This window comes from Protobothrops mucrosquamatus, unplaced genomic scaffold, assembly GCF_001527695.2.
Source record: "Protobothrops mucrosquamatus isolate PMUCROS unplaced genomic scaffold, P.Mucros_1.0 scaffold43, whole genome shotgun sequence".
Taxonomy (NCBI): Eukaryota; Metazoa; Chordata; class Lepidosauria; order Squamata; family Viperidae; genus Protobothrops; species Protobothrops mucrosquamatus.
The window spans coordinates 2,269,668-2,284,775 of NW_015386425.1; the positions used below are offsets into that span (position 1 = coordinate 2,269,668).

At 34.7% G+C, this 15,108-nt stretch overlaps 1 protein-coding gene across 1 annotated transcript in view; it reads left to right on the top strand.

Annotated features, from left to right (window-relative positions):
• The window catches only part of ZCCHC2 (zinc finger CCHC-type containing 2), a 29,883-nt gene extending 17,523 nt beyond the window's left edge, over positions 1-12,360 (top strand). The window contains 6 exon segments of the mRNA XM_029283254.1: positions 602-734; positions 2,014-2,078; positions 3,273-3,367; positions 5,676-5,804; positions 7,630-9,057; positions 10,631-12,360. Of these exon segments, the coding sequence (XP_029139087.1) occupies positions 602-734; positions 2,014-2,078; positions 3,273-3,367; positions 5,676-5,804; positions 7,630-9,057; positions 10,631-10,698 (1,918 nt within the window). The 3' untranslated portion in view covers positions 10,699-12,360.
• The last annotated feature ends 2,748 nt before the right edge of the window (positions 12,361-15,108 follow it).

The following is a 15,108-nucleotide window of genomic DNA, read 5'->3' on the forward strand; positions in this document are numbered from 1 at the left end:
CTCTTGAAAGTAGTTTTGAAATCTCACTTTTACAAAAAAAAATTGAACTGCTCTTTATAGACTACATCACAATTAGACAGGACAATGGCTATAGTTGTGTTTCTTCAAATGGGCATCTGCATACATAAAATATTTCTCTTTCCTGTCCTATAAGTATTTCCTGTCTGATATTTCAGGGCATCTGTATTGGTTAGTGAAGCAACTATTCACGAAAGTAAGATAAGGGTATATCTACTATAATAAAGCTCAGTACAGGATCATTCTGAAATAATAATCTGCATAAGTCCAAATTTGTGTATATACAGTTAATCATCCAAAGCTCTATACTTAAAGGTAAACAACAATTACTTTTCCAGAGGAAAAAATACTTTAGATCAGCAATTCTTAAACTGTTTGACCCAATTACCCCTTAGTCTCAAATAATGCCCCATAAAAAAATTGAAAAACAGAACAAAACACAAATGTCTTGGCAGCAGTAGTCCCAAACTGGATGCTTTAGCCCAGGATCTGCCCAATTTATCTCCAATAAGGAACCACTGGTTTGGATGGTTGAAAAGTTAGCAATGTGTTTAATTATAGTTTCTTATTTATTTTATAACAGCACTATTAATTCCAGATGTTCTTCATTGGATGGTTTTGATATGACACATTCTGAATATAATGGTGTAGCCGACTGGAGAAGAAAAGGCTGGGTTCTACAGCAGCATCCAGAGCATTGCACAATACTTGATCAGGTATTATTTTTTTCATCCTAGAAAAGCTATGCAAGAAAATGACAGCAAAACTGCATAAAAAGTGGTGTAATGGTTTCTGAGACTTATTGAATTGATTGGTTTCATTTTAAATATTAGCTTTTTGCAGTAGAAATTTGTCATCTCTTTAAGGTGGGAAAATAATGCAGATAATTTCCCACACTAATTTTTTATATGTAAGTTGGGTAGGAGATGTTTGTAAGTTATTTCATAAAAAAAGAAATAAAAGGGAAGTAGGCTAGTTAGAATAGGGCATGACGTCGCTCAACATATCGGGACGGTTTTGCCATTGCTGGCAATGGGGTGGGCGCGGCTTCCAGATGACGCATCCAGCCCACGGGCCGGCAGTTTGACACCCCTGGAATAGGGCCATTTCATTAGTAATTATTTGAATAAATAATGAATAGATAAAAATAAAAAAATGAATAAAACCTTTTTGTCATGCCTTTGTCTTGCATAGATCTGCAATTTAACCAACAGGTTTACTATATATAGAAGTTGAATTCATGAATATACAAAGAGGTTGAATTGTAAACTATCATCTTGCTCGGAAAATATATGTTCAATTAATATAAATAAATGTCTTAGTATACCTTGGCAGTATTAAGCATATATGGCCTGATGATAATTCACCTAGAAGCACATAATGGGAATTGTTGTTTTCATGAAAGTATTGATTACTGTTGAAGTTTTTATAACTATTTACTCTCAGATGGGCTTATATATCTGATGGTATGATTGAATTGACAATTTCAAAATTGCAAGCAGACTAAACTTATCAAACAAATAAAACATAATCACTCTTCCGTTCTTCTTACACACATAGCACTCTATGGCTGAACTTCTTATCTCATATAGTATATGAGACACATACAGACATGTTACAGACCTCAACCTGAAAAATGACATCCAATTTTTGTTACTCAAAAATAAAAGTGTGACTTTCAAAGATTGTGCACAAAGGCGAGATGATATTATGTGCCTTAAAGAGTTTGTTGTTTCAGGTTGTATCTAAATGCTCTAGTATTGGTACAAGAGGATGAAATCTTTTTTTCATTTATATAATACAAAAGAGATAGGTTTGCTGTGCATATATACCAAAATGACAGCGTTACGTTCTTTGAAGGCTTATAGCTGCATCTAAAGTAATTGCCAATTGGCAACTATTACACATTAAGGCAAGAAATGCAACCAATATTACATTTTTAAGTGAGATTGTACCCAGATGGAAAACTTCTGATTTGTTTTTTATATCATCTAGCAGGCGGGAGAGAAAAGGAATTTGCCTATATTAAGCAAAAAGAAAGGAAAACAACAGCCAGAAAAGTAGGTGTTAATTTGATTTTTAAAAGAAACTGAGTATTATTTAAACGTTTTCCCCAAATATGCCTATTGTCCCTGGAATCAATTATATTGCTATCTGTTATAAAAAAAATGAATGTTTATAATTCAGATAAGTGTGGTTGATAATCTTGATTGCTAGCAATATTAGACAGGGGAATGCATATATAATATTAAGAATAGCATGTACAAAATTGACAAATGTCACTTAAAATTAAAATTATATGTAATAGGATATAGTAAATTTCTGAATAAACACAAGGGGGAGTTTGCTACATGTTAATTAGTTAATAGAAGTTTGAGGAGTTAATATTTTTTTAATTTTTAATATTGCCTGTGGACAAATTGATGTCCTATTACAGAAATAATTAAATGATTTTAAATTATTTTTCATAATTATGGACAACTTGGATGTGATGGTTTTGCAGTTTGATGAGAATTTCCTGAAGAATTTCATTGAGTTTGTTTGGGGCTTTAAAAGATTGGTTATTGTAGAATTAACCATCGCTGAACTCTTTTCAGATACTTATTATTACCACTGATGCATGACAAACAGGTTTACATAACATACTAAGTCATTAAATTTGATTTACATGCTCGCTTTGGCAGCACAGAGAAGATTAGCAGAGCTATTAAATTTGATTTAGCAGCAACTTAACAAAGCAAACTGTTATTGCCAAGTAGCTGCATTTAGGTATTATTCTGGGCTTGCATAGGGAGCTTTTCTGTGGCTGGAAGCTGCATTGTCTTATAGCTATGCTAGCTATAAGAGACATGGTTAATTATCACTAGAATGGAAATAGCCAAGTTGGAGAAAAGTTAAATTTAGAACATAGTGCTTAGTCTTCTCTTTTCTCTTCACATATTTGGAAACTCGGTCGACTGATTTTTGGGATCTGCGATATCTTAAAACTTCCTTAGTTCTTCATAGTTCCAACTGTCTAGCATCAACAGGAAGAGATAGGGCTAGGATGGATGGGGTACATATTTGTGATTTTTGAAGCTTTTGGGCAGATTTGCCATTGTTAAAACAGTATGGGAGACATGTTCTAATCACAGCCTGGATATCATGCCATTTTAGATATTCACAAGTTGATGATAGCAGATGTTTAGAATTCATGGTTCCGTGAAGAGAATTTTATACTTATCCTTTTGATTAATGTTTTTATCCCTGCACAGAGATAAAATAAAGAGAACTGATTCCAGATTAACCATGAGAGCTAACTATGTAAGAGTTGCAGATACTCATCACCTGCATCCGGGAACAGCAAAAGGTACAAAACACTCTTCAAATACATTAGAGAATATTATTTTAACGTTCTTCTTTGATTTATACAGTGGGCAATAGACTTAGCAAATATGTAGCACTATACTATTGCTTGTGGAATAGTAAGGGGAGATAGCAAGACATAAAGTCACAGTTTAGTTCAGTTCATGTGGATGCTCTTATAGTATGAGTCACCTTTGTGCAGTTCCCCATATGGATTCTGCATGTTCATGCAGTCTACTTGGCATATCAGGGAACTGCTGCCCACAATCCTTTATTCAAGCAGGAATGTTATTTCTTTTATTATTTCTTTTATTTTTTGTTTATTTCTATCCTGCCTGTATTAATTTTATAAATAATTCAAGGCGGAAAACATACCTACTATAATGCTTCTTCCTCCTCTTATTTCCCCCACAACAATAATCTTATGAAGAGGGCTGGGCTAGAGAGTATGACTAGCCAAAGTCACCCATCGTATCTCTGTGGATGCGCTTGCTTTGAAAAGAAAGCCAAATGCCCATTTTCTTTCTGATTGCTATGTGAGCGGTGACTTGGAGAAGTTGGAGGAGGACATTTTTTTATTGAATTCTTGAACTCTAGCTTTTTCTCTGGAGGACTGTTCCTTTTCTTCTATTTTAGCTAAGACAGCAACCTTGGGGTTGTTTTTTTTATCAGTGATTTCAATTGGTTGTGTACCCATGCCACAATGGGAACAGAGGTTGCTCAACAAATGCCATCAGTATCAAGATGGTGGTAACTAAAGTGCTAATTTTGTATGGGCATAACCTGTACTTTAGTTAATATGATTAAGAAAAAGTAAACAAACTGAGATATCTATTGCTCAGTGCTGAGCCTTTGTTCTGGAATAGGGCTTTGATAACATCTAGCATTATCATTACCATCAAGAAGCTGAATTTACTATTCAGCTTATTCTCCAGTTTTTAGCCCAAACACCTGTTTTCAAAAGAATAAATAGCGATTCAAATTATTATTCTAACTTTATAAAAGATAAGCACCTGAAATAGTAAACTGTATCAAGCTTTTACAGGAATACTGAGAACCAAAAATATACTTATTTGAACTGTAATTTCATTCTCTCAGACTGTTTCTCTTCTTGTAAAAAAAGAAAGTTGACTGGTTTTTTTTTTTACAGGATTTCTTTCTTGCTCATTAGTCTCAAAACTTAAAGAAAGATTTATTCTCATATGCTTTCCTTGAACCAAAATATCTTAAATATGGCTGCCATGGGTCTGCCTATGATTGAGGAATAGTTGTTTCCATTGTCTGTTAGAGCAGAAATGCATCTGGGGGGAAAAAAACTATCAGACCATGCTTCCCACAGTATACATTTGATGGATTTTCAAGAAGTAATGTAGCATTTTGCAGAATTGTCATTTGAAATATTTTGACTAGCCAATAGAGTTAAGATTGCATATAGTCCATGAAATGGTTTGCTTACCTATAGCAGGGGTAGGCAACCTTGGCTCTTTTATGACTTGTGGACATAGCTGGCTCAGGAATTCTGGGAGTTGAAGTCCACGAGTCATAAAAGAGCCAAGGTTGCCTACCCCTGACCTATAGTATATGCTTTTCTCACAGTCATTTGCACAGTCATGCAACTTGTCATTCTTCCCTGCTGCAACTATTTTATGTGCTTGAACAAAAGCTTTGCATCATAATTGGAAAGGAATTGTATATGAAGTTGTTATCCTTTTTTTTAAAAAAAAAAAGTCACGTGCAGACATTCCTTTTAAGTGGGAGCAAAAAGTGTCTACTCCTGGACTGGAGTTTAGAATGTGCGATCTCCGTGGAAACATACAAATCATAAGTTAAAAAGCAGGAATCTGAACTTTTAGCAGGAACAGAATATATTGTGGAGTTCAGAATTTATTTTTTTCAAGACCTGCGTAATGACTGCATAATATCAGCCTTGATTTTTTTTCCCCTGAATAAAAGGCATCTGTGTTACTTAAGACTGCTTTTCAATGATGGGAATTGCAAAAGCATTTTTGTATGTTGAATTTTGGTTGTCTGGAGTGAGAAAGCTAAAAAAAATCTATTCGGCACATCTAGGTTTCTTTAGTAAAAAGTAGGTTTTAGAATCTTGCCCATGTATTATATATATTGTGACAATAATTTTGTGCAGTCCAGTGGTTTTTACCCTTTGATATTAGATTATACTTTTTGTTTATTGGCTGCAATATACAGAGCGTTGGTGCTTGGGTAGCAAGTAAAAATGCAGAAAACCCCAAGTTAATTTGCATACTACTTAGTGGTGTTTAGCAGTAATCTTGCTGTTATGACATCTTTTCTAGATTCAAATTTAGACATTACAATTGGAAATGACACATGTGGAGAAACCTCTTCAGAGAGTTACAGTTCTCCTTCTAGTCCACGGCATGATGGAAGGGAAAGTTTTGAAAGTGAAGAAGAAAAAGACAGAGGTTGTATTTTTGTATTTAAAATAAGAACATATAAAATCACTTTAGTATGCTGCTTCTTTAATTTGGTTTTGTGTCCCCAAGTAACAGTCATCATAATTTCATTGATGAAAGTTTACAGCATACAGTTATATACAGTAAGTTATAGATGAGAATGCAAGAAACTGTATTCTATACATAGGTTGACAATTACACATGAATCGTCCTTCCTTCTCCCTTGTCATTGTAGAAGTAATAATAGTTTTGATAAAACAACAAGACATATTTAGAGAAGTTCCTATACATTGTAACATCTTATAAAATGCCCAAATTTAATTTTGACTTTTATCTGTGGAATCATGTTCCGGGTGTCTTCAAAACTTTTTGTTCACAGAGCATGCAGTTGCTGTTCTGTATAGCTGCATTATTTACATCTGCTTCTTAAATCAATCTATTTCTTCCCTTAATGTTTTGAAAAAAGAAAAGGGGGGGGGGGAAGGTAAACTTAAATTTATGATATAATTATAGTCTTTGTGAAAAGTGGGCTTTTAGCTTAGTAAAATATCTGCTTTATTTTTCCAAAAGTATGTAATTATTTTTAATGATTATTCCAAAATATGCTTTTTTTAAAAAAAAAACCATACATAACTAATTTGCAGCTTTCCTATTGGGAAGTTAATAAATTAAAGGTGGATAAAGCTATTAATCAAGATAACTGTTCCTTACAGTAACAGCATCAGAATGGCTTTCAGCAGCAGCTATGGGGATGTGAGTGGAAATGAGGATGATGCAATCAAATCCTGCTTATAGTCTACTGAGAAGCATGAGCTTTGCTGTAATGAGAATAGACAAGCTTTTGGTGTGATACAGCCTAATTATTTTTAACAGTTGTTACAGATGAAATATGTCTACTCATGATTTTCAAATTTGCAAAGCCATGCTTATTACACAAAAGCTGGATTTGTGCATGAATTAAGCCATATTTTTTGTAATTAATTGTTTCAGCAACTAAATTGGTGGGATTCTACATCATATTAAGCTAAAAGCTAGGGATATCGAAAATGTTTCAGAACTGAAGTGCTCCATTTTAAGTTTAAAGAAAAATCTGATAAAGCAGTTCCAAGCCTGAAATGTTTTTAAGCAAATTGAAACAGCCCATTATAACTCAAACCTGTTGATTCAGAGAATTATTTTGAACTCAGAATGGGAGCATTTTGAATTCAAAAGTATCTAAACCTGAAACATTTTGCACCTGATTGTTATAAACTACCTGATGTTAAACTATTCTCATTCCCCAAAGCAAAATCAAGTAAAATAGATAGCCTATTTAAAATGCAGTTAGTAAACTTTTCTTAGCATTGAAAATGTATCTTTTCCATGTATCTGTTAAAGATGTTATTTCAAGTACACAATTTTCATATAGTTGTTCTCATACAATTGCTTTTTATAATATACTGTTTTCCTTTAGAAAGTAATAGTGATTTGAAATACCAGGTTTATTGGTCAGTTTAAATGACACCTTCTATTACAGGGGTCTTCAAACTTGGCCCTTTTATGACTTGTGGACTTCAACTCCCAGAATTCCTCAGCCATCAAGGCTGGCTGAGGAATTCTGGGAGTTGAACTCCACAAGTCATAAAAGGGCCAAGTTTGAAGACCCCTGTTCTATTATATAGATACAGGCTTTTACAACTCTGTATTTTCTATTATTATAATTGACTTCTAATGTTTTTGTTTTAATTACTATAATTTTTTGTAATTTTAAAAGTAATTGTAAAAGTAATGTTTTTGCCTAGGGAACATTGTTTTTCTAGAAATCTGAATATTCTGTTTAATGCCCTTTTCACAGACACAGACAGCAATTCTGAAGATTCTGGGAACCAAAATGTGCTGAGGTTTACTGAATATGGTGCTACGGATCTCAATAAGGCACCGACACAAATTTCAGTGTCATCAAACAATAAAAATACTGTGGAGGAGCCTTTGAGTTCACAATTTCAACACATTTCATTTATGCCTGCCCTCCACTGTGTTGTGCTCAATAGTGCACAGAAGCCTGAAACAGTAGTGCCACCACCTATATCTGCTGATGGGAAAACTTTGGGAATGGTAGTTGCTAATGCCGCTCCTGTTGGAATGGGATCTTCGGTTGAATCTGAGAAACACATTGAACTTCTGTCTTCCCCTTTGCCAGCCACATTTTTCCCATCTACAGTCCAGTCTGGTAGCCCTGCATTGCAGTTAGCGATACACAGAATGAAAATATCTTCACCACAGGCATCTTCTGAAAATTGTGCAGTTAATGGAGCCCAGCAACAAACTGGAAGCTTAAATATTGGATCACCAAACACTGCCTTTATTCCAGTCCACGCCCCAAGTAATTTTACAGGATCTCCCGTTCCGACAGCAGATCCAGTCTCAAAATCCGTGTCACATGTGATGGGCTTAAATCAAATGGTGCCTCATGTTGATGGAAGCACAGGAGTGATCCCTCAGCCTCCAAATCTAAAAGTAGTGGTTCCTGCAACTGGGCTCTCCACAGCACTTCCACCAGCTCCTTTTACTGTACCGGTAACTCTTCATGCTACCAACGTTTTGCCTAATCAAAGTACAGCAGTGCTGAACACTGTGGCATCAACACCACCATCTCCAACAACAGGTCTTTGTGTTAGTCAAGTGCAGCCCACTATTCCTCCTGCAATACCGACCCACACTCCAGGTCCTGCACCTAGTCCAAGCCCGGCTTTAACACACAGCACTGCACAGAGCGACAGTACATCCTATATTAATGCTGTTGGGAATACTAATGCAAATGGAACACTGTTGTCCCCACAGCAGTTGGGGTCTGGGCTTTGTGGCTCTTGTGGTCGTAGGTGTAGCTGTGGCTCCAATGGAAATCTTCAGATTAACAGTTACTTTTATCCTAATCCACTTCAAGGACAAGTCTACAGAGTTTCACCTTTCTTCCATCTGCCATTTTGCAATGGGAGCTACCTCAACCAAGGACATCAGACCAATGGAACACAAATTCCTTATTTCTTCTCTCGGGGCCCATATTCAATGCATGACCCAGTAATGGGGAGCCAAATCAACTATGGCATGCAGCAAATGGCAGGATATCGTGGATATTATCCTGTGTATCAAGCTTCAAATGTAGTTGCCAATTCTAATGGATCAGGTCCCAAGAAGAATGGGAATGTGTCCTGTTATAATTGTGGTGTTACTGGGCACTATGCACAGGATTGTAAGCAGTCATCTATGGAGGCCAGTCAACAAGGTAATCATAACACCCAACACAGTTGCTTCTGAGTCTACATAGTTTTGGTTATTGACCATGCCATTTTCATTCTGCTATCTATGGTTTGTATGTCTGTGTATGCATGAACGATTGACTGTTACAGAGGTAGGCAGCCCGCAGCCTCCAACCACATTGCTGAAATTTCAGCAGAAAAGACGTGACAGCTGAGAAGATCACTTTCGGCTGTTTTATGGGTTGTTTTGATGTTTTAAGCCTTAGAATAGGCATAAGACATTAAGATAACTGTACCCCTGAAAAAAATGAAGATTTGTCAGGGAGGGCAAATTGTTTCTCTGCCACATGTCCCTTAGCACTGAAAATAAGCAGTGTAATCCCTAGGCACAGAAAGTCTGATGGGAGGAATATAAAATCACTACGTACTTTTATGTTTTGGGTCCAAGTAACTATTTGAAATTGGTTCAGAGTTACATTGCTTCAACAATAATGTATTGGAATTCATGGATAGCTAAGCACCATTTGAGTTAACCTATTCACTGATAACCACAATGGAAAGCAGACTAAAACCTAAATGTATTTGTCTAATTGCTAACAATTATGATGCCAAAATTTCATAGGTACATCCAGAGCAGTCAGGCACAAATGTCCTAGCTTTTAAAAGTAAGTCACATTTGTTATACGTTGTAAGCTTATTTTTTAAAAAGAGCATATTTTTATATTAACGCATAGGTAGATTTTGTTTTCCCTGCAAATGTGACTGACCAGAGATATTTTCAGAAGAAAAAAAATTACCTTAAATGCAGAGGTGTGAATTAAACCATTAAAAGCAAGGGATGTTATTAATTTTATACCTTAATTCTTTATATTTGTAATTGTAAAGTATATCCACTTTCATATTTATTATTATTATTTTGTTTCTGTTGATACTTGACTACTAAAGACCAATTTTGTAAGCTGATATTTGGAAGATATATTTGCTACAATATAGTCCCCATTGCACAGTTAAGTCCATCCAAGGATTTTGAAGTTATTATAGGTTCGTTTGGATGTAATGCTTGAGTCAAGATAGCTTTCCCTCTCTTGACCACATTATGTCCACCATAATCTTTGCTGCAAGTAGTTCAGGAGTTTTGTTTGGTGGATCACCTGAACGTAGATGCAGATGCACAGATAGACTTTTCACCTTTAGTTGTGGGAATGGATAGCTTTCCAATAATAGCTAATGAAACTGCCTGACTTTCGTGATACAGAATTAATCTGAACCATAACCCAGATGTTAGGTAGCATGTTAAAATTGACCCATCTAAAACAGAACACTATACGCTAAATTTATTCTCAGAGCTAAACCATGATTTTGGTATTATGTCCGATTGTAGCCATTGTGGGTTTATTTGTTTAGGAGAAACTTTGAAAGATTTTCCTTTATAAATAAAACTGATTTCTACATAAGATTATATAACATGTGGAACTTCTTTGGGATAATAGCATAGCATTTTTGGAAGACAGTATTCACCTTGGGTTTTTGTAGTTTTTTTTTTCTTATAACCTTATGAAGTGTAAGCAGTGACTTAGTAAGTTCTTTTTCCTATTCTAGGCACTTACAGATTGAGATATGCACCTCCCCCACCCCCTCCTAATGATACGTTGGATTCTGCTGACTGAAACCAAGTAAACATTGCCTACATACCAAAATGAAGTTTGAGAAATCTGGGAAATTCTTTGGATTTGAGAGATTCCTTTGTGTGTGTTTTATGTTTTGTTGCATTTTTTTTTTCATTGCTTGTGAACATCTGTTCTAATAGAAAAGAAGAAAGCAATTTTACCCCTGGTCTGACTTGCATAAAGCATGTTGCTATCTCAGCCAATCATTCATTTGAATTAATTGACTTTTGCACTGAAGACTTGAGAGATGCGATGTTTACTGCATTTTTTTTAAAAGGTCATTTAATCTCCAACTACACTGGTGAACAGCCATATGGTTAAAAGGAGAAACTGGGTTATGTTCCCAAGTCATGTTTCCCTTCCCTTCTCTTTTCTTAATGCTGCTAAACTTCTTTCCTATCTTGCTGAGTGTACCTGTCTCCATGGGACTGGGTAGATAATCAGCTCATTAATTCTAGTAAATCCTACATTTGTGAATTGATGGGGGTACTGCTTGCTCTCCTTGAGAGATGGCCATTCACAACATATATACAGTTCTTAATGTGCCTGAATGCTAAAATTGGATGGGGAGCATTTCAAACGATACGATCTTTAAAATTTCTGACATAGACATTAAACAATTTTCACTTTGGTTTGCAGTTTTTAAAACTTGTTAGATTCAGAGTAAAAAAAATTAAAATGAATGCCTTAGCTTATGTCTGCATTTGTAATGGATATTGGCAGCAAGTATCTTTATTAACCTTTCAACCATGTCAGTATAAAAGACACACAAATGGGGTGTTTAATGTTTTGAACATTACTCTCCTGAAGTTACTACAGTGTTGTGTTTAGAATGTAAATGGTATAGCATTTTGGACAAAAACCTGTGTGTATTCTAAAAATCTGTTTAATATTTGTATGCTAGGAAAAGTCTACCAAATAGCAATGTCACTTTCTTATGACAATTTACCACTATGTGATCACACTATAATGTGAAAAATTCCAATGAGTGTGAAAATTGATCATGTTAGTGTCATATTGCTAACTTTATTGCTGCTGTATTTGATTTCTCAAAGCCAACCTGTACTAAATTGCACTGAGTTTATCTGGAAGAAAACTTTTGACCGTTTAAATGAACACTGAACTACCACCATATATGTGTATCTCCATATACCACAATTCATTAAAATGTAGATTTTACTTTTTTTAAAAATTAGATATGCAGCAGAGCATTTTGATTCATTCTAATTGCTAAACTTGAAGAAACTTGATTTATTACATTTATTCATAGATAGCATTTATATTTATAGCACCAGTATATTTTGAAAGTAAAGAACAAAGGGGTAGAAGAGAGCTTTAATTTAAAAGAAATTAGTATAGGAAATTATTTTGGTTAAAAATTATTTGCGCTGGGTATGTTGGACCATATTTAAGTAAAATGACTGCTTCTGAGATCAATAAAGGTGTAAAGCACCAGTGAACTTGCATTCTCAATTATCTTCCAGTTTACTTTATGGAACTTATTTTGTGATTTAAAATACTGTACTGTAAATAGGAAGTATGTTGCCTTCCTCTTTATTTGTATGTTTACCATATACTTTGATATTTGAAATGTTATGTACTGGAAAGGTCACTTATATTTCTAGAACAGATTGGATTTTATGCAGCATTTTTCCTTGAATTAACAGCAATAAAAACAAAAAAAAATCGTATTTTGAAAATAATGTATTATTTATGACAGTGAGAAGTTGTGTTGGTTTACCCATTTCATGATTTCAAGTCAGACGAGTTCATTTAGCTTGCTTCAAACATCTCTTAACTTGGATAGAAGTTTGAGTGTTTTAGGGATATGCAGGAAGAAATAACATATTTTCCATTGCCTCAAATTATTTCCAAAAAGAAGGTTTGGCTCTGAATGGACAAGGAAAACAAATAATGTTGGGTAACTTACTGGGTTTCATATCCACATGTATAGGTTACAAAGGTTTGTGCAATAGTTGTCATCCCATCCATGTTCTTACACCACTCTTTCAATTTTGCTATATTACAAGAAAGTGTACCACATGATTTGTTATAATGAGTAGGTCATACAAATCTAATGTTAAAAACATTAGTTTTAGATTGTGGAAAAGGTATCTTAGAAACACAAGTTTATAAACAACAGTTCGCCATGCATCACAGTATCACTATAGCATCTGATCTGTAGCTTTCATATGTAGCGTTTGCAATAAACGTGACCAACATTGATGGATGGGGAGCAATAACAGCATCAACCAAAAGGTATTTTACTCTTTCACAGAATGCTATAACAATCTATATGAGCTTATTCTTTTCCGCAGATCAAGAATTCACTGCAATCAACACCGTTGGATTAAAAAGGATGATATACAGCTTCTCCTTTAAAAAATAATATTTTCTCCCAGAGAAGCAATTACATTTTTCAAATTGCCTTGGAACAAAACAGATCAAGAGTTACTTTCTCTCGCAGGTCCTTTATTACAATTGGCAAAGAAACTGTTCTGAGCCTCTTGAAGTTAAACATGCAGTTCTCCAGCAATTCCCCCCCCCCCCCGAGTTGTATTCATTGTTGTGAGCCCTTCTCAGGAAAGCAACCTTCATGCCATAGAAGAATTGTTGCATTTACTGCTACTTAATGAATTAATCTCTTCTTGCTGTTCTGTTTCGTAGAGTGTTTTAATCCTTTTACTTGGATTTTATTATATAAACATGTAACTGACATAAAGCACTTTGTTAGTTTGCTTTTGTAAAGGTAAAATAACTGCAAACGGAACAGTTTCTTGAAGAGGTAGATAAAGAGCATTAATAAAATGGCAAATAAATTTTGGTTGCTGACCAGAATAGTATGTAATTTTAGACTAGCGTTTACAGACTTCAAATAGGAGCACAATTAAATTAGGAATAAATAAATGTAGCAGTAAAATAGAATTCTAGAATGCTAAAAAGTTAAATATTTTACACTGTATCACTAAACTATACCACAACTATATACAGGTAGTCCTCAATGATCACAATTGAGCCCCAAATTTCTGTTGCTAAGCAAGGCATTTGTTAAGTGAATTTTGCCCCATTTTACAACCTTTCTTTCCACCGTTGTTAAGGGAATTACTTCAGTTGTTAGTAACACGGTTGTTAAGTGAATCTGCCTTCCCCATTGACTTTGCTTGTCAGAAGGTGATCACGTGACCATGAAGATGCTGCAATGATTGTAAATGTGAAAAATGGTCATAAGTCCCTTTTTTTAGTACAGTTGTGACTTTGGTCATTAAATGAACTGTTGTAAGTTGAGGACTACCTATACATTTAGCATGGAGGAAAATTATTGGTTACCTCAAATCCAGAACTTACTGGAACTAATGCACAGATTAGTCACTAAACTATTTGGGATAAATAGAGACTGAAATAGTTAGCCCATTGACAGCAGTTAAATATTTTAGCCTTCTAGGTGAACCAAGTCAGTAATTTTGGATTATTAAATATTCACTGAGATTATTCATCTTGCTTCCTCAGTTCGTCACATTCATTCTGAATCATTAATAATACCTATATCTTAGTAATCTTTCTTTAAATGCTTTTTTTGGTTGTTTTTACTTCTTTATTCTGTAATGACATTTCTCCTCGGTGGCTTCTGGTTATCTACAGTCAACACATAAAGAAGAGTGTGTGGGGTTCAATTCTGCATTGGCAATCATCAAGTTCAATTTTTTTCAAGCTGCAAAACCTGTTAAAAAATATCTCAAAATAGGAACATTTTATCATATGTGGTGGCAATGCCCTAAAGCAAAGACCTATTGGGAGCAGAAAAGAAGATGGTTACAGGAAATAACAAATCAACAAATTGAACTCAAACCTGAAATATTTTTATTAGGCATAATTAACCCAAAAATAGAGAAACGACTCCAATACATCATTATACATATTATAACTGCAGCACGCATTGCATATGCACAATGTTGGAAAAGGGAGAACATACCAACAAATGCAATGATTGTAAGATGAACAAACTTTCCTTAGAAATAAAAGACAAAGGAGCTACAGAACTTTACGAGGTATGGGACAGGTATTATAACTGGCTAGAATTGCGGAATAGAAATGTATGAGGAGTAATGTAAATAAATGTAAATAAACTTAAGAGATATAGGACATAGTATTGTTAAGGGAAAAGAAAAAAATGTATTGTGTATTATGTTTGTAAAAAGGAAAAAAAATAAAAAAAATCCCAAAATGTCTGATCAAAAAGCAGTCTTGCTGTAGAACTGTGTTTCATAACCTTGACAACTGCCTGGACTTCGATTCCCAGAATTCCTCAACCAGGGCCCAGACATCTTAAAGTTGCCAAAGTTGATAGACACAGCTCTGGAGACAGAAAACTGGCTGCATTTAAATCAGGGGTTTTCAAACTTGGCCCTTTTA